The 24,697-nt window shown below is 41.8% G+C and overlaps 1 protein-coding gene across 3 annotated transcripts in view; it reads left to right on the plus strand.

Moving 5' to 3' along the window:
- The window catches only part of STXBP5 (syntaxin binding protein 5), a 262,474-nt gene that overhangs the window by 113,290 nt on the left and 124,487 nt on the right, over nt 1-24,697 (plus strand). For all 3 annotated transcript variants that reach the window (XM_069955279.1, XM_069955281.1, XM_069955282.1), the window contains exon 5: nt 10,361-10,495. In XM_069955279.1, coding sequence (XP_069811380.1) covers nt 10,361-10,495 — 135 coding nt within the window. The remainder of the gene's footprint in view (nt 1-10,360; nt 10,496-24,697) is intronic.

Raw genomic sequence — 24,697 nt, forward strand, 5'->3', positions numbered from 1 at the left:
GTGACCAGCCCTGTGATCCGGCTGTGACCTTACTGTGTGGAGTGTCCAGGTGGTCCCTTGCGGTGTGGATGGTGATCCAGTGCTGGCCTTGTTTCTTGTTTCTGAGCTGGTCCTCTTTAAGAGGTGTGTTCTCTGAGCTAATATAGATCTTAGCTACAACTTATTCTAGATCACCAGTGTAATTTGTAGTAAATTCAGCGTGCGCAGAAGCCTTACCAAGTCAATAAGGAAAATGTGCAAAAAGCTGCAGTGTTTCCACAGCATAAATTGACATGGTGCAGATTTAATGTCGACCTGTCAGCAGGTTTGTGGCATATAAACTAAGGTATGGCTGTATAGGGAATCCATAGCTACCTTTGTTGAGAAGAAAACCATAGCACTCTATCCATGTGTCGTCTTACTTTACTGCATGCTGGACAGTACTGTCTACTTCTTTTCTTGACCCTTACAGCACAGATATATCACGTTTAATTGATTTGTAAATTGTCTTTAAAAGCCAGGAATTCCTTCATAACTTTTTGGTAGTAACACCTCTCGCTTGTCACCTCCTCCACCAGGCTGCATTGTCACCTCCTCCACCATTCTGCATTGTCACCTCCTCCACCAGTCTACAATTGTCACCTCATCCCCCAGGCTGCATTGTCACCTCCACCATTCTGCATTGTCACCTCCACCTTTCTGCATTGTCACCTCCTCCACCAGGCTGCATTGTCACCTCCTCCCCCAGGTTGCATTGTCACCTCCTCCACCAGTCTACAATTGTCACCTCCTTCACCAATATGCATTGTCACCTCCTCCACCAGTCTACAATTGTCACCTCCTCCACCAGTCTACAATTGTCACCTCCTTCACCAGGCTGCATTGTCACCTTCGCCTCTTGCCTGAAATTCAGTGCAGGTGTCATGATACGGGGATAAGGGGAGGGTGCATGTTCAGTGCTTTCTTTTTCCAGCAACCTCAAAGCATGTTGTATTCTGGCACACTTAACCTGAGCACAATTTTGGTATTGTCAACTATAAAATCAATTTAATAAAAATCAGCATAAGCAAAATCTGCTAGGTCATCGGCACGTGATAAAAAAATTAGAGTAATAGACAAAGTTATAATAAAATTACTTAAAATGAAGCTATTCCAGGAAAAAAAGCCATCATAAACTATTCTATAATCACAGTTTTAGATTTAAAGACCATATAATTCACCTTACTTTTGTTATATCTGGTGATAATCCTGGTTATTGCAGTTATTTCCATTAAAAAAAATATGCAAAATTACTAGAATTTTTTTGTTCATTGGATTCTTGAATTTACATTTCGTAAATATAAAGTTCCGTATATGCGGATTGCTGGAATAAATTGGTGATCAGCTGGTACCTGATAGCTTAGAACTAAACTCCTAGTGACTGATGTATATGTATATCACATTTGCGCCTCTTGATATTATATGGAAAATAGCTGCTACTTATTCATTGGGGAAACCTAGCAGGTACTAAATACAGTATATTGAGATTTGCAAGTACGTATAATTATATAATATAATAAGTGGACGCGGACTGGTACTTGGTATAAAATGCTCGGTAGGATAAAGTTTGTTACGGCTTACTTCATCAAACTTTCATTAGGTTCCACACTGTTAAAATCCCAATAATAGTTTTAACTACATCATTTATAAATGCCATACAAACAAGGATGCAGAGTTTTATGTTCGGCATTGGCAAATGTTTCCTCTTTGGAATAATCACCAAAGCCCGGGCAGGTTTCCTGAAGTTGAAAATGGCCAAATGGAAAATGAGGGATAACCGATATTTGCTGACATTCTCCCTGAATGTAATTCTCAAGACATGGTCACAAATGAAAATAAAGCGTACAGAACAGCGCTAACAAAACTCCACAAATGAACAAATCGGTGGAAGAAAAAAAAAATGTAAATTTGTATTTCAAAAAGATTTTTTTTTAATTAAGCTTGGACATCTGATATTTATAATGCTCTATTAGTGTTTAGGGAAATTAAATAGAATATCCCCATTTTGTCATTGTAATCTCGCAGAAGTCACTGAGCTCAGGGAGATCAGCAAAAAATCAGGAATGTGATAATTTAATAGGTCGGGCGATTACGTGCGCGGTGATACCAAACGTGTTTGTTTATTTGTTTATTTATTTATAAAATGGGAAAAGGGGGGTGATTTGGACTTTTATTAGGGGAGGGGATTTTTAATTAATAAACACTTTTTTACTACTTTTTTTTTTTTTCCCCATAAACTAGAAGCCCCCCTGGGGGACTTGTATATACACAGCACTGATCTCTCATAGAGATCAATGCTCTGTATATACACAGCAAAGATCGATTACATTGGTCATAGATTGCTTTGGCCTGCTGCAGGCCACAGCAATCTATTGCCGAGCCGGGATCAGCGTCATTGCGACACTGAGGCCCGGAACAGGTTTGACAGCTGCATTGAAGTGCTTAATTAGCCGGCGCGGCAACGGGACCCGCGCCGGCTAATAGAGGCACTGCCCGGCTGCAGATTGAAGCTAAGGGGTTAAAGAGTTGAGTACATGTGAACATACCCTAATCTACTGTAACTTAGGTAACCCTTTTAGACACTTGTTATAGAGGAAGAATGAAAGGTCGTGGATGTTCTGTAAAGAAGTCCATATTATGTTGTGTATATACTATTGGAGCTATAATGTATAAATCTCTAATAACACACAAGTCTATATTCTGTTCCAGATTTTGAGGGTTATAACCAGGAGCTATGATATTTGTTGCCTTCTATCATCTGTTTTTGGACTCCACATCATTTTTTGGTCATTTTAGTTGTTTGGTGTTCTGCTGATTTGTGTATTGCTTCCATTGGCCGTCTTCTGTTTTCCTTAAAAGTTTACGCTTGGCTTAGTGAAATCTTAAGGCCTTCTGCACAATACATTACAATCTGATGTACTGTGGACCAGTATCATAGTGTAGTACGCTACCCTAAGAGGGCCCACAGAGATCTTGAGGGACCTTCTCACATTTACAGTAAATCTGCAAATCCTCCAGGATGGTGGATACGCTAATTCATCCACTGCACATTATGTATGTAAGAAAGTGTTTTGGGATAAAGTTTTCATTACTGGTGCCTACAAAGCAAGATGCCCTGGAGCAGGGAGGGGGAACCTCTATCCCCTTCAGCTGTTGGAAAAATACAATTCCCATCATGCCTGGACAGCCAATGGTTTCACTTGGGCTCTCTGGACACGATGGGAATTGTAGTTTTGCAACAGCTGGAGGACTAATGTCTCCCCATGCCGGTCACATGTAGTCCAGTCAGAGACCTACCCCAGTTATCTTCTGTAGACCATAGGCTGCTTGTAAGATATATTTCCTAAATTGGCAATACCCCCTCCCCCAAATAAGTAATTTGGAAATGATACAATTATGGTCCATTCTTAAACGTGTAAACAGGAATGCAGAGTTAGTATTTAGACATTGGGACGTTCCACCCTTGTGGATTATTCAGCAGAGCCTGGGCAAACGTCCTGACATTCAAAATGGCCAAAAAGAACATGAGAGCGCGCCTGATAACAGACTTTTGCGAGCTTTCCAGCTACTGTCAAAGGCAGAAAATGAAGCAATTAATGGACGCACTTTAGTCAAGAATTAGATTTGAAGGAAAAACAAAATCATGCATCATTGAACTGTAAAAAACAGATTTTGGGACCAGAAGGAACAAAAGGAAAGGACTGTTCCTCCGAGTACTGTGTGATGTGCGTGCCAGAATGTTATCATCAGTGGAAAGCAGCGAATTACCGCAGCATTTGGGGAGCAGCTAGTGTGCGGACGCAGGCAGCACGATAATGTGTATGTTCCTGGTGATGAGTACAATAGTATACTCACTGACGGTATCTTTTACTGGTGCGCTCCGCTGTGGTGGTGTTACTAGTGTGCTCCGCTATAGTGTTACTATGGTGTTGTTACTGGTGCGCTCTGCTGTGGTGGTGTTACTAGTGTGCTCTGCTATAGTGTTACTGGTGTGCTCCGCTATGGTGTTGTTACTGGTGTGGTCTGCTATGGTGTTACTAGTGTGCTCTGCTATGGTGTTACTGGTGTTCTCCGCTATAGTGTTACTAGTGTGCTCCGCTATAGTGTTACTATGGTGTTGTTACTGGTGCGCTCTGCTGTGGTGGTGTTACTAGTGTGCTCTGCTATAGTGTTACTGGTGTGCTCCGCTATGGTGTTGTTACTGGTGTGGTCTGCTATGGTGTTACTAGTGTGCTCTGCTATGGTGTTACTGGTGTTCTCCGCTATGGTGGTGTTACTAGTGTGCTCCGCTATAGTGTTACTGGTGTTCTCCGCTATGGTGTTGTTACTAGTGTGCTCTGCTATGGTGTTACTGGTGTGCTCTGCTATGGTGTTACTGGTGTGCTCTGCTATGGTGTTACTGGTGTGCTCTGCTATGGTGGTGTTACTAGTGTGCTCCGCCATAGTGTTACTGGTGTGCTTTTTTGAAAAAAAAAATTCTTTTAAATCAGCTTGTGCCAAAGAATTGTAATTTACTTTCAATAATAAATCTCCAGTCTTACAGTACTTATCAGTTGCTGTATGTCCTGCAGGAAGGAGGTGTATTTTTTCCAATCGGACACAGTGCTCTCTGCTGCCACCCCTGTCCATATCAGGAGGAGCAGCAAATCCCTATAGAAAACCTCTCCTGCTCTGGACATAACAGCATCTGAAGTACTGGAAGACGGGAGATTTTTTTAAATTAGAAATAAATTACATATCTTACCCCCTAAGAGTTTCTACCATGGAAATGGCCTCTTTGTTTTTGCGCAGGATGTGTTATTATAACATGATATGGTTATATGTTACACAGCAGATGAGACTGTGGCTTGGTAAAACGTCCTGAGCATAGTGATAAATGCGGCCCTTGTATACAATTACTATCATTCTACCTGAGAGTTGTGAAGGGATTGGGTTACAGGAGATATTCATATACAATAAAAAATGTCAGCGATATCCAAATCCACGTGTGTTTTTGCTCAAGGCGTCCTAGTTTCCTGTCTGAATCCCACAAGACCTTTACATACAATATTTATTGCAAATGTATTTTGTGTAGTACAAATTGTTAAAAGCTTTGTTATTTGCCGGGGAAGCGATTTGCCTTGACATCAACCCTTTGTAAAAGCAGAATTTAAAACAATAGATGAGAACACATGAATCATTCCTTCTCGGCAGTCCTTCAGTGTCCTTGTACACTGTCCTATTTAGAGGCTTAGGAGTCATTTTGTTGCTCTTTGTATTTTTTTTGCCATTTTTTGTGTCCGATTCTCTAGTTATGATGATCATCGATGACAACAGCTGTTAACTGCTTTATAACGCCAGATTAAAGGGGGATTCCTGTTTTTAGAGAATAGTTTTTCCTGCTGACATGAAGTTGTAAATGAAAGAACTACACAATATGGTATTCAGCTCCTCGCCGGAGACTTAGGGGTGGTATTACACGGAATGATTATCGTTTGAAAAATCGATAAACGTTCGGAATTGAACGATAATCATTTCGGGTAATAGCAGGCAACGATTAAACGACCAACGAGAAATCGTTGATCGTTTAATAGGATCCGGACCTATTTTTATCGTTTGATCGTTCGCTCATGGTTCGCACATCGTTCGGTGGAATAAGAATTCACAGCTGAAACGTACGCAATAGCGACGACGAAACGACCGCAAGAACGATCATAAATGACGATCATCGTTTCGTGTACTTGTGCGAACGATTTCGGGTCATTTGCCTTAGCGGTCGTTTAAGATCGTTAATCGTTAGTCGTCGGAAAATTGCTTGGTGTAATAGTACCCTTAGCTGACTCTGAGCCCAATCCCCATCCCCCCGAGTGATGTTGTCACCTCTGACAAGCCCCTACCGTCTACTTCAGCGTCACCCTCATACATATACATATCTTTATTGGGACATTTAGGGAAGAATGAGGTGTGTTTATAACATGCCACCTTCTGCTGAACAATGCCACAGACAGAAGAGAAGACAGGGAATGGTACAACATCTTTTGCAAACGTTCTGTGGAGAGAGAGAGTCTGCTGTGTAGAGCAATGTTCTGCAGCCGCTCTAGATGGGGAACTGTCGGGTGTGCTGTGGGAGAGGAGTATGCACAAAGGGGGTCTGTGATGGAAAGCAATGCATTCTGGGAATTGTAGTAATAAGCAACTTCTGGTGAGATGAATGGTAGGCAGGACAGGATTATACAAACATAAAAAGGGAGTTCTGCTGGTTTCAGAACTGAGGCAGACAAGTTAGCAATGCTATATGTTTCTTCAGCTTTTGTTGTTGTTTTTACCTCATTTCGGAATACCCCTTCAAGCACTAATATTGCGTTGATGTCCATGTTATTTGTTTCTTTTAATGTCACTATTTGCTCAGAATTGTTAGAGGACTGTTCCTGGTGTTGCCGCATTCAATTGGTATATGATTTATGTGAAATCACTTAGAGGGTTACTTAAAGCAATTGTCTTGTTTCGTGTAAATTAAGCCTTAAAGGGTTATTCACTTCTCAACTAACATAGCTAAACTTGTAGGGCTCTCCAAGTTAATTTTTTTTGCAAATAAATTTATTTAGCAAACTTGTCCCCTCCCCCTGATATGTCGCTCTCTTCTCTCCCAGTGCTAACAGCCTTTTCCCTAGGTTACCGACCACCACTCTGCTCTAAAAACTGCCTATTGTGTATTTATGGAGCTGCAATGTAGTTGTAGAGAGATATAGTGTATAAATACAAAAATGTAAACTGTATCTATGCATACACCCATCAGACCACTACTTTTAGAGCAGAGTGGTGGTCTGTAATTTAGACAATCAGCTGTCAACACTAGGAGGGAAAGAGCGATATATCAGGAGGAGACGAGGTTGCTAAATGAATGTATTTACAAAAATATTTCGCTTGACAACTTCTACAAGTATAACTATTGTAGGTGAGATGAGAGTACCCTTTAAAGGGAACCTGTCACCCCCCTGTGCCGGGGTGACAGGCTCCCGACCCCCCGTTAAAGCCCCCTATACTCACGTGATCCCGCCAGGTCCCCGCTTCTAGAGATGGTCGGGTCACGGAGATATCGGCACCCGAAGCCCGGCGCGCGCGATCCTCAGATAGGTCCAACGCTCATAGAGAATGACGGAGCGCTGGACTCTCCTGTCATTCTCAATGAGTCTTGGACTCCTCTGAGGGGCGTGCGCGCCGGGCTTCGGGCGCCGATATCTCCGTGACCCGACCATCTCCAGAAGCGGGATCACGTGAGTATAGGGGGCTCTAACGGGGGTCAGGAGCATGTATCCAAAGTTCTTACATAGATTGATGCAGAGTTACTGATGCCTGTGCGCCATAGACATTCAAAGTGCCAAATTGTTATCCTAGGTGCGTTATGGCCCAGATCTACTATCCACCTCTTAGGGATCATTCACACGGTCAGAAATTTTTCAGGACTATATATTATACCTGCAATCTTTGTCCGCAACTTGCCCAAAAAATTAGTCCGTAGTGCGTACATAATCTTTATTTTTTTTTGCAGACGTACCATCCTTAAAGCAACTCTGTACCCACAATCTGTCCCCCCAAACCACTTGTACCTCCAGATCGCTGCTTTTAATCCAAGATCTGTCCTGTGGTCCGTTCGGCAGGGGATGCAGTTATTGTCATAAAAACAACTTTTAATCCTGCAGCGCTGTGTCTAACGGCCGGGGCTTACATTTGTATATGTATTAGGCTGGCACACACTCTCTGTCCTTCCTCCCCACCCTCCTCATTATTAGGAATGATCCAGGAACATTTACTGCTGTTTGAGCTTTGCACAGGTGTATTAATGATCCAGCCCATGTTCATTATACACACAGGTGGGGAATAGGAAGCAATCTGCCTGGATCATTCCTAATGATGAGAAGGGTGGGGAGAAGGGTCACAGAGGGTGTGCCACCCTAATGCATATACAAATGTAAGCCCCGGCCGTTAGACACAGCGCTGCAGGATTAAAAGTTGTTTTTAGGACAATAACTGCATCACCTGCCAAACGAACCCCAGGACAGATCTGGGATTAAAACCAGCTATCCGAAGTTACAAGCAGTTTGGGGGGGGGGGGGGTCAGATTGTGGGTACAGAGTCGCTTTAAAGTCCAGAAAAATGCTGATTTCATGGACTTCTATTGGCTAACTGTTTAATAGGCCCTATATTTCTCCAAATTTACGCAAGGCGTGAGTGCGGCCTTAGACAGTGTAAATGTAGTGTAAGAGTTTAGGACTGCGCCAAGTGGATCGCATTGGCTCAGGCTGTTTGATAAATCTGTCGCTTTCCTGGACTTTAGGCTTATGCCGGTTATTAATGGGCTCGAACTTCTCCCGGATTTTGCATCAGTGTTTTTTTGTGCACTTTTGGAACACTATGTTGCCTCTGAAGCCCTGTTTACAGAGACCATGCTTTTTTATTTTTTTTATTTTATATTGATGGAAGTGCCTAAAATATATTAACAAAAATGGGTCATGTCACACTTTTTGGTGCACATTGTGCCTGAATTCTGTTGCATTTGCTATAGTACATCTGGGTTTATGTGTTTCAAGCGCTTTCAGTGGTTCACATAACAGGGGGGCGATACTTACTAGTCACAAAAAAGATGCACCAAAATGGAAAGTGAGTCAAACTCCTACAAAGAAAGCTATAAAGATGTGGCAGATTTATAATACAATGCCAGCAAAGGTGAACTATTGTGTTCATTCTTAGGCTTTTGTATATGTTTGTACAGTGTAAGCATTATCAAGCCAGATCCAGGCCATTGTATCAAATTCTTTCTCTGTGAAAGTCCTGACAATTTGGTGCTGCGACTGTCCAAAACAAGTGACAAACTCTTTTTACCACTGAGTTTAAAGGGGTTATCCACCTAAGAGCGAAAACATTTTATGCTAGCTGGTCATACTCACCAAGTCCCCCTGAGTATTTTGAGATGTCTCCTGTCTTTCTAGCTGCTGCCATTCCTGAGTTACAAATTTTTCTAAAAGCCGATCTATATCCAAGGTACAAAACTACATTTCCCATCACGCATTTCCATGATTGGTTTCTTTGCATATACGCCCCATTTAGCTTTTTTTCCTGCCCACTGCTGTCATTACTATTGCACAGTAAACACAAGACTGTGAGATAGAACTATAACTTTTTAAATTACAATAACCTAGGCTCAGGAACACATGGAAGCAGCACAGGTGCATGGAGATGATGCAGATGATGTCTCCTGGGGGTCTGGTCTCCAAGTCAATAGATGGCTAACCTGGCCCCCAGAGAGGAGGTCACATGTCCTGTGACTACAAAGGAAGGGGAGAAGAGGAAGCTGACTGTGGTCAGAGTGGACCCAGAGTAGAGGATTTTAGACATTCTGGAGCAGATAAGAATGAGAAAAAAAACAGGGAAAGTGTGCAAAATATATACAGGTTGTATAGGTCATACATAGGGTGGTATTGGGAAGGAGGATTGTTTAGAATATTTTTGTTACCCGGATAACCCCTTTAAGGCAGTATTACACAGCACGATATTGAGCGAGCACCAACCTGCAAGTTCAGTGCTTGCTTCCCCCTCATTATCTGCTTGCTGCCTGTGCTATTACACACAGACAGTGAGCACAGAACAGTGGAAGGGGCTGCCCGGACGATACTTAGATCATTCAGGCTGCCTATTGAGGTTAGTGGCGGTCTGCTGCTGCTGTCGCTCCTGTTACACACTGACATGACTGGGCTGTTTCAGCATGTTGAAAGACCACGATCATTCTGCATTTCCTATTACACCAAGTGATTATCATCCAGAATGGAATGTTTTGTGTATGATTTCCTGGCAAGAAGCCAATTAGGAAGTTGCTGAAGTTATTGTGATACAATGATAAATACACATCCCCTGGATGGTGCAGACATACTAGGTGCATTCATGGGGAAGAAACCAACACCATGATGATACTGCTATATGACATACTGGAAATGGGTTGTGTTGTTTTTTTCCTCCCCAGTTTATTTTTTTTCTTATAATACTTTTATTATGGTGACGTTTGCCGTCTTGTCTGAATAATATTTCATTCTATGTAACAAGCTCAGCTACTTCTGCAGACAATCCTGTTAGTGCCATCTGTGATCATCCTCTCCATTCACTTAGGAAAGATTGTGCCCATCTAACAGGCATAAAGGGCCACAGCCTCACAACTCACTGCGGACATGTCCGGTGGGATACAGCTAGTGCTAGCAGTGTATTAAGGTGTAAATGCATGCATTGTTATTCTTGCAGCATAGCCGCTCTGTTGCTGTACACTGTGGCCGTAGCGCGGTACCTTTTACTTCATCATTTTTTTTTCTTCTTTCAGGATAACATTTTGCCACCTGCCTTTCCAGAGCAAATGGCTGTACGTGGGTACCGAAAGAGGAAATATTCACATTGTCAACGTGGAGATGTTTACGCTCTCAGGCTACGTCATCATGTGGAATAAAGCCATTGAACTGTGAGTGTTACGTAGCCAGTGACATTAATGAGAACATTTGTGCCTATGCTGCATGACAATGCCCTAAGCAGCCCTCTAGAAAAGAGGGCACAGAGCCAAGTTAAAGATGCATAAATTCCTTCTAATTGGTAGCAGAGAATCTGATGCCTCACGAGATGATCAGTTTATATACGTCAGTTCTTGCTCCCAGAGCTAATTACTTTTTGGAGGCCTGAATGTTGGCTGCTGAGAAATCCAAGCAGATAAAATCACTTGGAGCACTTATGTGGCATGACACGGTTTCCAAGCCGAGTTGTACTCCGTGCCCTTATTCTCTTTTTTTGCTTTTTTTTGTATGCTTTTGACAGCTGCATGATTTTATTAAAACTACTCTTGGGTAAAATCCCAGAATTTACATGGCTGCCTCTTTTAGAAAACTAATAATAGATCTGGGCTGCGTGTGTCCTATAGTAGAGAAGTTAGCATTCAGTGAAAGCCTCATAGTAGACGATTCGGTGTGCAGGGAATCTAGCCCGGCTGTGTCATGGAGCATCGGTAAACAAATGTGTACTCGTCTTTCACCAGCACTGCTGACCCACTTTGCTTCAGTCTGTAAAATGATACCAGCTTTGTCAACAGTATCCAGCTGGCACTGATAAAGTAGTTGTATCAAATTGGCGAGTCTGAAAATACCATCAGTATAATAGATTTCATATATATCTGAAAAAGAGAGGATCCTGAAGAAGCAGCCAGGGACATTAAACAAATTCAAGGAGCCAGGTAGCCAGTGTAGGATGTAGCTGCATTCAGGAAGTTTCTGAAGCTTCACAAGTGATAAATATTATACAGTGGTGCCTTGGATTACGAGTATAATTTGTTCCAGGACCGTGCTTGTAATCCAAATCACTCTTAAACCAAAGCAAATTTTCCCATAAGAAATTATTGAAATGCAAAAAAATTGGTTCCACATCCCAAAAATAATGATTTATTCTGAAAAAGGCGCTATGGCAGTTTTTTTTTAAACGCAGCATGCTCGGGGGTTGTCGTTTTTTCTGCAAACTTTTTGGGGAAAAAATCAGCACACAAAACAGCCTGAACCACAAAAAAGATCATTCACACATAAAGTGAAAAACGCCAGAAAAAAATGCAAATGCATGAAAAAAAAAAAAAAAAACACTATGTGCCGCATTGGTGTTTTTTTCTGGGGTTATTTTTGGCCTGAAAAATGCCACACAAAAAAATCCACCATCAGTAGTTCTGTAATGGACCCGGATGGACCATCAGTGGATCAGTATGTGGTAACAGAGCCTCAATCTTCATTGCCTCCCAAAATGGAAGGTTTTGTATAACATTTTTGGTCTTTCCCATACATATCTTTATTACTGCAATTACTGTACATTATTATTATTATTATTATTATTATTATTATTATTATTATTATTATTATTATTATATAAATGTTTACATTTGGTTTGATAAATAATTATTTTCCTAGGCAGATATCAGGTGAGAGAATTGTTCAGGTTGGATTTCAGTCCAATTGATTCTTTGCTCCCATAGAATTATTTAGAAGTTTAGAAGAGAATCTCCAGTGTGTCCCCATAAATATAAAGTTCCAGCTTTATTAAGGCTTTACACCAGGGATGGGGAACCTTCTGCCCTCCAGCTATTGCAAAACTACAATTCCCATCATGCCTGGACAGCCTTTCTCTTAGACAGGTAAACGCTGATGGATTTCAAGCCCCTGTATCCCTTAGTCAGAGTGAGTTTCTGTCCTGTTCCTTTCCTGATTTATTGTATGCTCTTAAATGTTCACTGTCATTTCAAACCATCTCCCCCCATTTGATAGCCTATGTGATTCCTTACATTTTGTGAATCAATTTTCTTACCTGTAATGACTCCTTTAAAAAAGAAAAAGAAAAGAAAGCAGCTGTAAAATCTTGACCACTAGGTGTCTCCCTTCTCTGCAGTCTGCTGCTCACTGGCTGTTAGGTAAGACCTGTCTCTAGTAAGAGCCTGAGCAAAGTGACTTCCAGGACATGTGTTTGTAGGGCATACCATGTGCCCTGTGCAGGAGAGGGGGAGCCAGACAGAGACTGAAGTCCTTTTCATGCGTGACATTTTTTGGCAAAGAGTGTTGTAGTAATTACCTGTGAAAAGTGGCAGCGGTCAGCCGAGGACGGGAGAACACTGCATCCTCAGCTGATCGCATCTTTTCTGCAGCGGCAACATTTTTCATTATTTCCGCGTGTAAACTGAGAATATATGGCCAATAGCAGTATGGCCAATGGCAGCATAAACAATACAGTGATCGTTTGTGCGTCCTGGCCACTCGATTACTTGTGACTTTTGGGGACACTGCAAACTTGTGTCCTTTAATGGCCCCATATCAGGCTTTATAAAAGGACCTTAAGAGCGCCCGAGCTGAGTACCTGAAAGCTTTGAGCCTCCATATAGTCTGCACTATCCGTACAAGGTAAGGGCTTGCCTCTCATCTTTGCGGCTGCAGACATACAAGGGGCACTCTGGCGGAAGACTTTTTCTTTCAAATTAACTGGTAGCTTAAGAAAGTTTTATATAGATTTGTTATTTACTTCTATTTAAAAATCTCTAGTCTTCCCATACTTATCAGCTGCTATGTCTTGCAGGAAGTGGTGTATTCTCTCCAGTCTGACACAGAGCTCTCTGCTGCCACCTCTGTCCATGTCAGGAACTGTCCAGAGCAGGAGAGGTTTTCTATGGGGATTTGCTGCTGCTCTGGACAGTTCCTGACATGCACAGAGGTGGCAGCAGAGAGCACTGTTTTAGACTGGAAAAAATTCACCGGTAAGTATAGGAAGACTTGATTTTTTAAATGGTATTAAAATACAAATCTATATAACCTTCTGACACCAATTGACTTAAAAGAACAAGATTTTCACAGAGTGCCCCTTTAACGCTTTGCTGCTGTTCCTTTCCTTTCTGCCCATATAGCACAGTGCATGTACAGTCTCTCAGTAATCCCTTCTCTTCCACATGCTATCTCTAGTAGTGTACTGTATACAGTAACTCATCCCTCAGCACAGTACCGCTCCCCTGGTGCTTAGTGTTCAGTGCTCCCTGTTTATGCTCTCATAGCTCCTTACAGACCTCCAGTGCATCAGTAACAGTATAAATCTGTATATATACAGTATATATCATTAGGACTGTATAAATCTTCAGCCCAGTCAGTCCACTTTCACCACTAGTGTGTAATAAAATATTAGAAAAGATTATATGATGTGTTATGGTTGGCCAGAAAAGTCAGGCAGTGGAAGAACCTGTGTGTGCACTACTGGCAGACAGTCCTGTCCTGGTATAGAGGAAGAACTGTGCCCAATGGTGTGGACTCTCCTGGGCTCAGTAACAGCAGTGAGAACATGAACGTCACCCTATCACTCATAAGGGATCATCTGATAAAACCATGAAGGTGTTAATTTTTTTTAAAACAATAGGTATGCTTCAATAAAGCTGAAACTTGGTTTACTTGGATGCGCTGGAGACCCCTCCTCTGGATCTTTGCCCCCGGCACTCGTGCGCTCCTGTGTGGCCTTGTGGGGGAGCCGGAGTCACTTTCTCTGTACCCAGAAGTCATTTACTTCCATCTCATTTATGAGAGCACATGCACAATTGGCAGAGCTAAGCATGCATGTGCGTGGGAGAGCGGGGAAGAACAGCTGTCGGCTATACAAGTCTTTGGCTGACAGCTTTTGAAGGTGTATGGGTACCATATGACACAGCATTGTTGTGCAGAACATTGTTAGGAAAACAAGCTTGTACAATTCACATCCCAATTCACAATGTGGTTCTTTCCCAGTGTTAAATACATAACTGGTTGGGAACTCGGTGAGTCACAGTCTCTTGGTATATACAACGAGCTTTCATTAGTTGTTATAGTGACTTTCTAGAGAACATTAGTCTTTTTCAGAATTTAAAGGAGAGGTTCGGGGTCTGCCTAGATTTTTTTCCCAAAGATCCAGGGAGGAGATGGTTGAAGACAACAACATGCATCTGCCCCTGCGTCTCCAGAGCTTGGGTCCGCTGTCCTCTGCTCTGGTTTCCAGTCCACCGGCTGCTTCCTGGTCTGAGTGGGGAGACAGGTCGTGACTGGGTCCGCCTCGGCCACTGGCTGGCTTTACGGGTCTGACGCGTCAAAACTCAGGTCCCCGCTCAGAACAGAAAGCGTCCAGGGGATTGGGAACCAGAGCGGAGGACAGTTGGTCCCAGCACTAGAGTCGGAGAGGTAGGTGCATGTTGTTATATTAAGCCCCCTCCCCCCGGACTCTTTAATTAAAAAAAAAAAAAGTCAAATGTCGCATTTCTCTTTGAATAATTCCCCAATTTATAACCAATATGTTAAAAACACGTTGATTCAGGAAAATGTTGCTTGCATTATTGCTGCATAAAAAAAAGTTAAAAAACATACTTAGTTTTCACACGTTGTGATTTATTTTATGTCCCGAAGTACGAAGTCCTGGTGAGCTGGTCCTATGGGGTACTCTGTATTAATGTATGTGAACTACAGTATCTCAGACTGCTGGATTTCCCCTTGGGCATGGCAATGGATGCTGGGAAAGCAAACAAATCGGCAAATACAAGGCCTATTACTTACATGGGCTCCGTGCAAAGGGGTCAAGAAATCAAGAGGATTGCAGGATAATAAAAGAAAATCACCCCGACATGCAGATCATGTAAAATGTAAAACTTTTGTATGGACATTTTAGTGTTGACGCGTTTCGGTTTGATCTTTTCACGTTGAGTTTTCAGGGGTTAAGTCCAGCAGCCGGTGCAGATGATGTGATGCTCGTCCATCAGTTTAATTCCGTATATATGTTTGTAAAGAACGTCTCTCATCTCCAAACTTCATTAATGTCATCTGAATTGCAGGACTCCACATCAGCCATGCTAATTTAAGTTCAGTCGGCCTCGGCCAGAAATGAAGATGATTTGAAATTTTGTGGTCAGATGTTCAGAACATAATTAGCGGCTCTGATCGTCGCGTACGCCAGTGCTATTCCTGTCCACCGAAATCAGAAATACTGCTGGGCGCAGAGAAAGCCTCATTCAGCTTCTCAGAACCAGGAACATCTGGTCCACTATATAAACCATTGTAAAAGTTAGAGGTCGTCCGCTGTAGAATAATACCCCCCTTTTTTCCTATACCATATTATGGAATTTAGTGAATAGTGGTTAGTAAGAATCCCTCCTGTCATGGCCAGAGTATAAAGAGTATATTTTGCCCTGTAGGATCTTTCCTGTTCTGTGTAACAGAGTGGTCCCATTGATTTGAATGGTCAATGTATAATGTTTTGTTTCCTGTGGTGGTGCTGCTAGGAGATTGAATACTTGGGGTAAGCACACTACTGAAAAGCTGAGGAATTACAAGTGGATTCCGCCTATTCTGCAGTGTGAACATACCCTTACAGACAGACTTCTTCACAGGTTAGAGGTTTGTGACTGTTCTGGTCAGTAATTTATTCAAAACCAGGAGAACTGACAAATATAATGTATACATTTGTAGAATTTCCTGTGCTTTTGACCAACCTTGGTTTTGGCTAAAAATGCTGACCATCCTTATCAATAAGTCCTTCAGATACTATGTGTGAGCTTATCCATCAGAGATACTATTTGCAGTGCCACAAAAACAAATCTCCCCCCCCCCCCAAGTGATCCAGTTTTATAAGTGGTCCTCAAAAATAATCTGTATAAGTACAGTATATGCATTTACATTTGTTTCTGTGTTTATCATTCTATATAGGTCTACAGGAAGTAAATACTGCAGACTAGGTGAAGGGATGCAAAACCCAAGAGTAGTATGGCAGAGTTGCTGGAGAATAGCAGTCTTGTTTGCCTTAGGCTATGTTCACACACCGTTTTTTCTGCTATGTTTGAGAAAAAAAAAAAAAAAGGCTGCTGCTTGGTTGTTTTATGGTATAAGATGGCCGATTGGTTGTCTCTTATTTATTTAAGAAAACTGTGTGCACTAAATCGTGCTCTGAGCTGAAGTGTTAAAGTGGTGGCGACACAAAGAAAAGTAGTCTATACAGATGCATTATGTAAAATGAAACCTATTAATAATATACAAGCATCTCTTACAATGTGTCATTTGACAGATTTAGAATTACTAGTCCCACATGTAGCTGATTTGCTTGCTAACATGTTGCTCTCGGTTAAGGCCGGCAGGCATCCACTTGGTCGGGTCACTCGTGCTCGGTTCAATCCCAGTCATCTGATCTGTCCTATTAGTACTGGCAGTTTGTTTTCACTTGACATGAAGTAAGGGGGATTGTGGGAAAGTGTCTGCACTGTTGAATAGGTAGATAGATAACACTGGTCAACAAATTTTCAAAAGTTGTTTGGTTCAGAAATAAAATTATCCATTTCTTAATGATTTTTATGTGCTGAATTCAAATATCACAAGGAAAAATGTTAATTGGCTCCAGTTTCTATGATATGGAAGAGTTCTCGTTACTGTTTTGTGAACTGTATAGAATACAGTATAATAGCCGACATATTTATTACTTCTGCAATCATAAGGAAGCAAGTTTACTGTTCATAAACTTTTGAAATATATTCATAGGAAACTTAGTTATATATGAAATCAACAACAATTTACAGGCATATCCAAGAATTTTTACAAATTAATTCTGTTTTTTGAACTCTGGGATGTAGGTCCTTTATTCAATGGCTTCTCGGTGCATTTACACACGTCTTTTGTTCTCATACATGGGATTGTCTCTGATAACTGTCCAACAGTAATCGGCAAGCATTCATGGCTTCCATTTATCCCGATACCTTAGGCTAGGTTCACACTGCGTTTTTGCAATCCGTTTTTTTGCAGAAAAACGGATGCATTTGTGTGCATCCGGTTTGATCTGTTTTTCCATTGACTTTCATAATAAAAAAAATTTAAAAAAAACTGATCGAAACGGATCCTTTTTTTTTTTTTAACGGACACAAAAGTAGTGTTGACACTACGTTTGTGTCCGTTAAAAAGAAACGGATCTGTATTTTTTTTTATAATGGAAGTCAATGGAAAAGCAGATCAAAACGGATGCACAGAAATGCATCTTTTTTTTTTTCATCCGTTTTTCGCAGAACACGGATAGCAAACACGCAGTGTGAACCTAGCCTTATACCATAACTATTGGTCATTCTAAGATGATGCAATATACCAGTTGATGATGCAATACTGATGATGCAAACTTTTCCCAGTATTGTATCACAGGCTGTAAGAAATATAGAAAGTACGTCTATATCTTGAAAATTAGAGCCAATTTCAAAATTTGAACATTATTTTTGATCTCAGCACCCCAAAATTACTTAAGTTCAACTGTTTTCATGTCGGAACCTTTTTGGCTGTTGTCCAGTGTAATGAGATAATAGATAATGAGAAAGATAGAGATAGATAGGAGAGATGATAGATATCTTCAGGGCATGTCAGAGCACAGTGCCACCTAGAGCCCCCCTATAATGTGCCAGTCTTAGTGTCCCCATAACAGTACCTTTGTACTATATATATATATATATATATATATATATATATATAATATAAACTATATCCATCAAATATACCGTATGTCCCTGTACTGTCACTTGTATATACTATATACCTATCATATATACTCTGTGTCCCTAAAGTACATAGCTATATACCTGTGTATACACATCCTGTAGTGTGTACACAGCTTGGGTTGCTGCTCATTGAGTTACGGCATTTTATTTTTTTTTTTAACTTTATTGAAACAAAATATCCCCAGTTTGCCACAGCCAAGTGGGTGTGGCGAGTAGAAAGGGTGTGGCTTACCAAAGGGGCATGTCATAGTTATTGTTATTGTCCAATTATCGTTACCGCAGCTACACATGCTATATTGATTTAGGTCAACATCGCCCAGCCCTACTGTTGAATGACAACAGCAGGGTCACCGTTCAGAGAGGAAATTAGATACTTTGGCCCAGTTCACACTGAGCAAAAACGGAGTTCCCCGGCGCACTCAGTGTCTGAATGGGAGGGTGGACGTGCCGTGGGGTGGTGGGGAAGGCAGCTTATCCAGAGACCCAGCACAGCCTCCGAGCGAGTCCTACACCTGCAGCGGCTTTCCCACAGCAACCAGTCACAGCTCAGCTTTCATATCTTACTAAGCTCTGGTTAAATAAGGCACAAGCTGGGATTGGTTTCTCTCCTTTGTTTAATGTACATTTTCTTGTAAGAAATGGCTCATGAGCAGAAAGCTCCCATCCCCACATACAGTAACATATAGTGTATGTGTGATTCATTCATCACTCCTTTCAGATTTCCTGTGTGTTCTTTAAACTTTCTTGAAATGGCCTGCTTTACCATATGACTAGGCAGAGAAAGCGCTGCCTGTCATCTAGAAACAAAGGTGCAAATTCTTTGTGGCTGAATTAATAATGAAGAAGCAGCCTGTCACTTCAAAGGCAGCCAAGAGCATGGCAGGCAGTCACTAATTCCATGGAAATTGCTGGGCCAGATGTTTATTGAAACTGGTTTAACCTGTAAAATTGTGGCTTTCAATATACAATTGCAACATGCTTTTTATCCAAATAGAATTTTAAAAAAATAAATATATACAGTGGTGCCTTGGATTACGAGCATAACTCGTTCCGGGACTGTGCTTGTAATCCAAATCCACTCTTAAACCAAAGCACATTTTACAATAAGAAATCATTGATATGCAGACAATTGGTTCCACACCCCAAAAATAATGATTTATTATTCTGAATAACATGTAAAACAAATGAAACAAACATTCAGAAACAGCAGAATCTGTGATATTATAAGTTACTGTACAGTAATGGAGAGGATGGGAAACACAAGGACGGACAGAGACTGCAGGGAGCAGGAAGGAATGAGCAGGACAGATGTGGGCACATACATGCAGCACTCTCTGTCCGGGGAGAGAGGGGTTACAGCTATGGAGAGATTACCTCCACAGTCCTGTCCCCTGATGTAAGCCCCAGCTTGAAGTGGATCTATTATGATTTGGAAGGTGAGGGAGACTTCCTGGGTCAGAGTACAGGGCTGTAGACCCCGCTATGCAGACCATGTCCCTCCCCCACTCACGCTCCCACCCAGCACAGGGAGCTCTTAAACCAAAGCAATGCTCTTAAACCAAGTCACAAATTTGAAAAACTGTGAGCTCTTAAACCAAAACGCTCTTAAACCAAGTTACTCTTAAACCAAGGTACCACTGTATATACATTTTCTGATATTCACATCTCACATAATATATTGAGATACAACAGGAAAAGAGGGAGCTCCACTAAATGTCAATGGGGGTGCAGCTTGGTGTCCAAATATATCACACCAACAAAAGAAGAAAAAAAAAAAAAAAGCTGAACACCATGATAGCGCACACCTCCAAAATAGAATATATAATCAAATTTTATTTATACATAATTTCAAACAACACCAAAAAACAAACAAAGAAACACCATAGCAGACATGATTAAAAACAATGAAAAAAACATATAGGTATGTAAACAATACAAAGAGTGAGAGGATATGATAGTCCTCTCACTACCTCAGGATGACACCGGACCAAACTATCTCATCTCATGGTCAGACCAACATATATAAATGCTCTATCTTATTGTGCAATTAACTGGCGTAACAAAATTCATATAGTATATTATTGCAACCATGTAAAACAAAACCCAAATATCACAAATAATTGAATGAAATACTCTATTAATGTGTCAAAATCATAAAAAGTGATGAAGTCACTGCGGTGACGACACGCGTTGGGTCCCAGTCAGGACACCGGATCTCATGGTCATAGGGTGATCAGACTAATCTTTGTGTCATCTGTGCATATTTTTCTGGCGTCTCATGATATTTTTCTCTTTTTGCACTTGAGCACTTTATAGGATAGCACTTCATTCTTATTTCATTGGTTTCTTAGATTTTTATGATAGATTTTGACACATTAATAGAGTATTTTATTCAATTATTTGTGATATTTGGGTTTTGTTTTACATGGTTGCAATAATATACTATATGAATTTTGTTCCGCCAGTTTATTGCACAATAAGATAGAGCATTTATATATGTTGGTCTGACCATGAGATGAGATAGTTTGTTCCGGTGTCATCCTGAGGTAGTGAGAGGTCTATCATATCCTCTCACTCTTTGTATTGTTTACATACCTATATGGTTTTTTAATTGTTTTTAATCATGTCTGCTATGGTGTTTCTTTGTTTGTTTTTTGGTGGTGTTTGAAATTATGTATAAATAAAATTTGATTATATATTCTATTTTGGAGGTGTGCGCTATCATGGTGTTCAGCTTTTTTTTCTTCTTTTGTTGATCTCACATAATATAGTTATACTTCAAGTTATATAGTTATGCTCGTCAAGTTAAATATTTTTGCAAATTCTTTCATTTAGGAAACTTACCTCCTCCTGATATAACGCTTTTTCCCTCCCATTTTTGACAGATCGTCTAGGCTAACAACCACCACTCTGCTCTAAAAGCAGTGGTCTGGTTGGTGTTGTCTTTTGTGGTATACATCAGCATGCAGGGAGAGCAGCATGCTGATATATACCAACATCTAACCCCTTATCCATTACTTTCACTGGACCGGACATATTATCAGTTTGTTCAGTTCCTTTTAAGCATATTCAGTGTTTGGTAAAGAAAATAGTGGCTCCCAGCTCCGTAAAAGTGAGTGGTGTCCTAAAATCTAGGCAGAATCAACTCACATTCTCTACAACTTATAGTCCGCAATTCGGAGAAATAAGTAATATCATAAAAAAATATGCTTTTCCAAGATCGTAAATGCGAAAAATACTCTCTACAGGAGTGAGATATGTGGCCAAAAGGGGTAAAACCCTAGGTAATATGTTGTCCCCAAGTAATCTTAACACTATTAATGCTTCCAGGAACAACACGAACTGGCTTACAACAGTAGGCTTTTATAAATGTGGAGGACAAAGATGTCCTCTCTGCAAATTTACAACTAAAAAGCAGTTTTCAATAACTTCATACAGTACGGGACATTCATTTAACATAAGATCTTTTATTAACCCTTTAAGGACAGAGCAAATTTCGATTTTTGCGTTTTTGGTTTTTCCTCCTTGTGCATAAAAGGCCATAGCACTTGCATTTTTCCACCTAGAGACCCACATGATCCCTTATTTTTTGCGTCACTAATTGTACTTTGCAATTACAGGCTGAATTTTTGCATAAAGTACACTGCGAAACCAGAAAAAAAAATTCAAAGTGTGGTGAAATTGAAAAAAAAACACCGCATTTTGTTTATTTGGGGGAAATGTGTTTTTACGCCATTCGCCCTGGGGTAAAACTGACTTGTTATATATGTTCCTCAAGTCGTTACGATTAAAACGATATGTAACATGTATAACTTATATTGTATCTGATGGCCTGTAAAAAATGTAAACCATTGTCAACAAATATACGACACTTAAAACCGCTCCATTCCCAGGCTTATAGTGCTTTTATCCTTTGGTCTATGGGGCTGTGTCAGGTGTCATTTTTTGCGCCATGATGTGTTCTTTCTATCGGTACCTTGATTGCGCATATACGGCTTTTTGATCGCTTTTTATTCAAATTTTTCTGGATTTGATGCGACCAAAAATGCGCAATTTTGCACTTTGGGATTTTTTTGCGCTGACGCCATTTACCGTGCGAGATCAGAAATGTGATTAATTAATAGTTCGGGCGATTACGCACGCGGCGATAGCAAACACAGGGCTCCAGATGGCGACCAAAATGGTCGCCAATGCGACTGATATCTTGCAAATGGCGCCCAGATTTATTAATCTGGGCGCCATTTGCGACTGGCCCCGGCGGCGGCTGTCTCTTTAAGGACTTCCGCACGCTGCACCGAAGCACGTGGCGCCTCTGCGGCCGTCCGTCCAATGAATGACGGACGTGCTGGATGACGTGTGCGGGGACACGCTTCTCCAGTGACGTCATCCCGCACGTCCTTCATTCATTGGACGGACGGCCTCAGAGGCGCCACACTCCTCCAGCGCCTCTCTCCCGCCTCTCCTCACCTGGCGGTTCTTCAAGTGCACCCCAGCGGCACCAAGATTGTGGATAGTGGGTGAGTACAACCGGAGGGACGGCAGGGGTGGCGGCCGGCCACTAATCTGTGTGGGGGGACCGCGGCCTGGGTGGCTGATTGGTAGTGTCTGTTGTGATGGTGGCCAGGTGCGGTAGTCAGTGCGGGGGGGGGGGTGTATGTATAGACTGCACAGTACCACTTCCCTCAGTTTGTGTGTGTGTGTATATACACTGCACAGTACCACTTCCCTCAGTGTCTGTATGTATACACTGCACAGTACCACTTCCCTCAGTGTGTGTGTGTGTATATACACTGCACAGTACCACTTCCCTCAGTGTCTGTATGTATACACTGCACAGTACCACTTCCCTCAGTGTCTGTATGTATACACTGCACAGTACCACTTCCCTCAGTGTCTGTATGTATACACTGCACAGTACCACTTCCCTCAGTGTCTGTATGTATATACACTGCACAGTACCACTTCCCTCAGTGTCTGTATGTATATACACTGCACAGTACCACTTCCCTCAGTGTCTGTATGTATACACTGCACAGTACCACTTCCCTCAGTGTGTGTGTGTATATACACTGCACAGTACCACTTCCCTCAGTGTCTGTATGTATATACACTGCACAGTACCACTTCCCTCAGTGTGTGTGTATGTATACACTGCACAGTACCACTTCCCTCAGTGTCTGTATGTATATACACTGCACAGTACCACTTCCCTCAGTGTGTGTATGTATACACTGCACAGTACCACTTCCCTCAGTGTCTGTATGTATATACACTGCACAGTACCACTTCCCTCAGTGTGTGTGTATGTATACACTGCACAGTACCACTTCTCTCAGTGTCTGTATGTATACACTGCACAGTACCACTTCCCTCAGTGTGTGTGTGTATATACACTGCACAGTACCACTTCCCTCAGTGTCTGTATGTATATACACTGACTCAGAACCTGACTTGTAGACCACCTCACACATTCTAGTGGACTGTATATTGTTGTCAAGTTGCAAGCTTTTAAGTTCAAGTTCAGAAGAGTAAGCCTCATTAAAAGGCTAGCCAAGTGAAGCTGAAGTACTGAGTCAGACTGGATATGGTTGTCAAGTTGCAAGTTTCCATGTTGAACGTTTTCAAACTAAGGCCCCCGTTCCCACTACCTTTCCTCAGTGGGAACGGGGCCTAAGAAAAGAAAGAATCTAAAGGAGGATGCTGCTGTGGCCTCTGCACACAGTAAGTCCCATTTAACATAACATTAATTTTACATGTTTGAAAATGTTGGCGACCAAATATTCTATTTGGCGCCTAAATTTTTCAGGTTAGGAGCCAATGGCTCCTAGGTAAATTTTTTAGTCTGGAGCCCTGAAACATGTTTGTTTATTTATTTACTTTTATTTATACCCTGGGAAAAGGGGGGTGATTCAGACTTTTATTAGGGGAGGGGGCTTTTTACTAATAATGACAATTTTTTTTTAACTTTTACACTTATACTAGAAGCCCCCCTGGGGGACTTCTAGTATAAGTGCTTTGACCTCTCATTGAGATCTCTGCAGCATAGATATGCTGCAGAGATCCATGAGATAGGCAGCCGGAAGTAAACGAGTGCCGAGCCGGGGAAGGCGCCATCTTGGAGCGGTCCCCAGCCGGCTTCAGTTACGGAGATCGCTCCTCCGGGATAACATACCGGAGGAGCGATCTCCCCACTAGACACCAGGGATGACGCTGCGTCCGGTAATCGGATGCAGCTGTCATGTTTGACAGCTGCATCTGATTACTGTATTAGCGGGCACGGCGATCGGACCGTGCCCGCTAATACCTACGGTCCCGGGCTACATGCGGCACCCGGGACCGGCGCGGTTCAGAGCGGGGCCGCCGCGTGGCCCCGCTCTGAACTCCCTTACCGGCATCAGGGCGTAAATTTACGCCCGATGTCGTTAAGGGGTTAATTGTGCCACCACCTATGTCATTTATGTGGCAGAATGCACATTGTGCAAGTTACAATACGTTGGGTCAACCAAAAGAATGTTAAAAACACGCTTTAGTGAACATATAGCAGACATCCGTGCACACAGTGCGTCATGTATTAACAAATCTGTTTCAGGACTGTCCATACATTTTAGGGAGTGTCATGGAGGGGATACA

Source organism: Dendropsophus ebraccatus, chromosome 15 (genome assembly GCF_027789765.1).
Source record: "Dendropsophus ebraccatus isolate aDenEbr1 chromosome 15, aDenEbr1.pat, whole genome shotgun sequence".
NCBI classification, from domain to species: domain Eukaryota; kingdom Metazoa; phylum Chordata; class Amphibia; order Anura; family Hylidae; genus Dendropsophus; species Dendropsophus ebraccatus.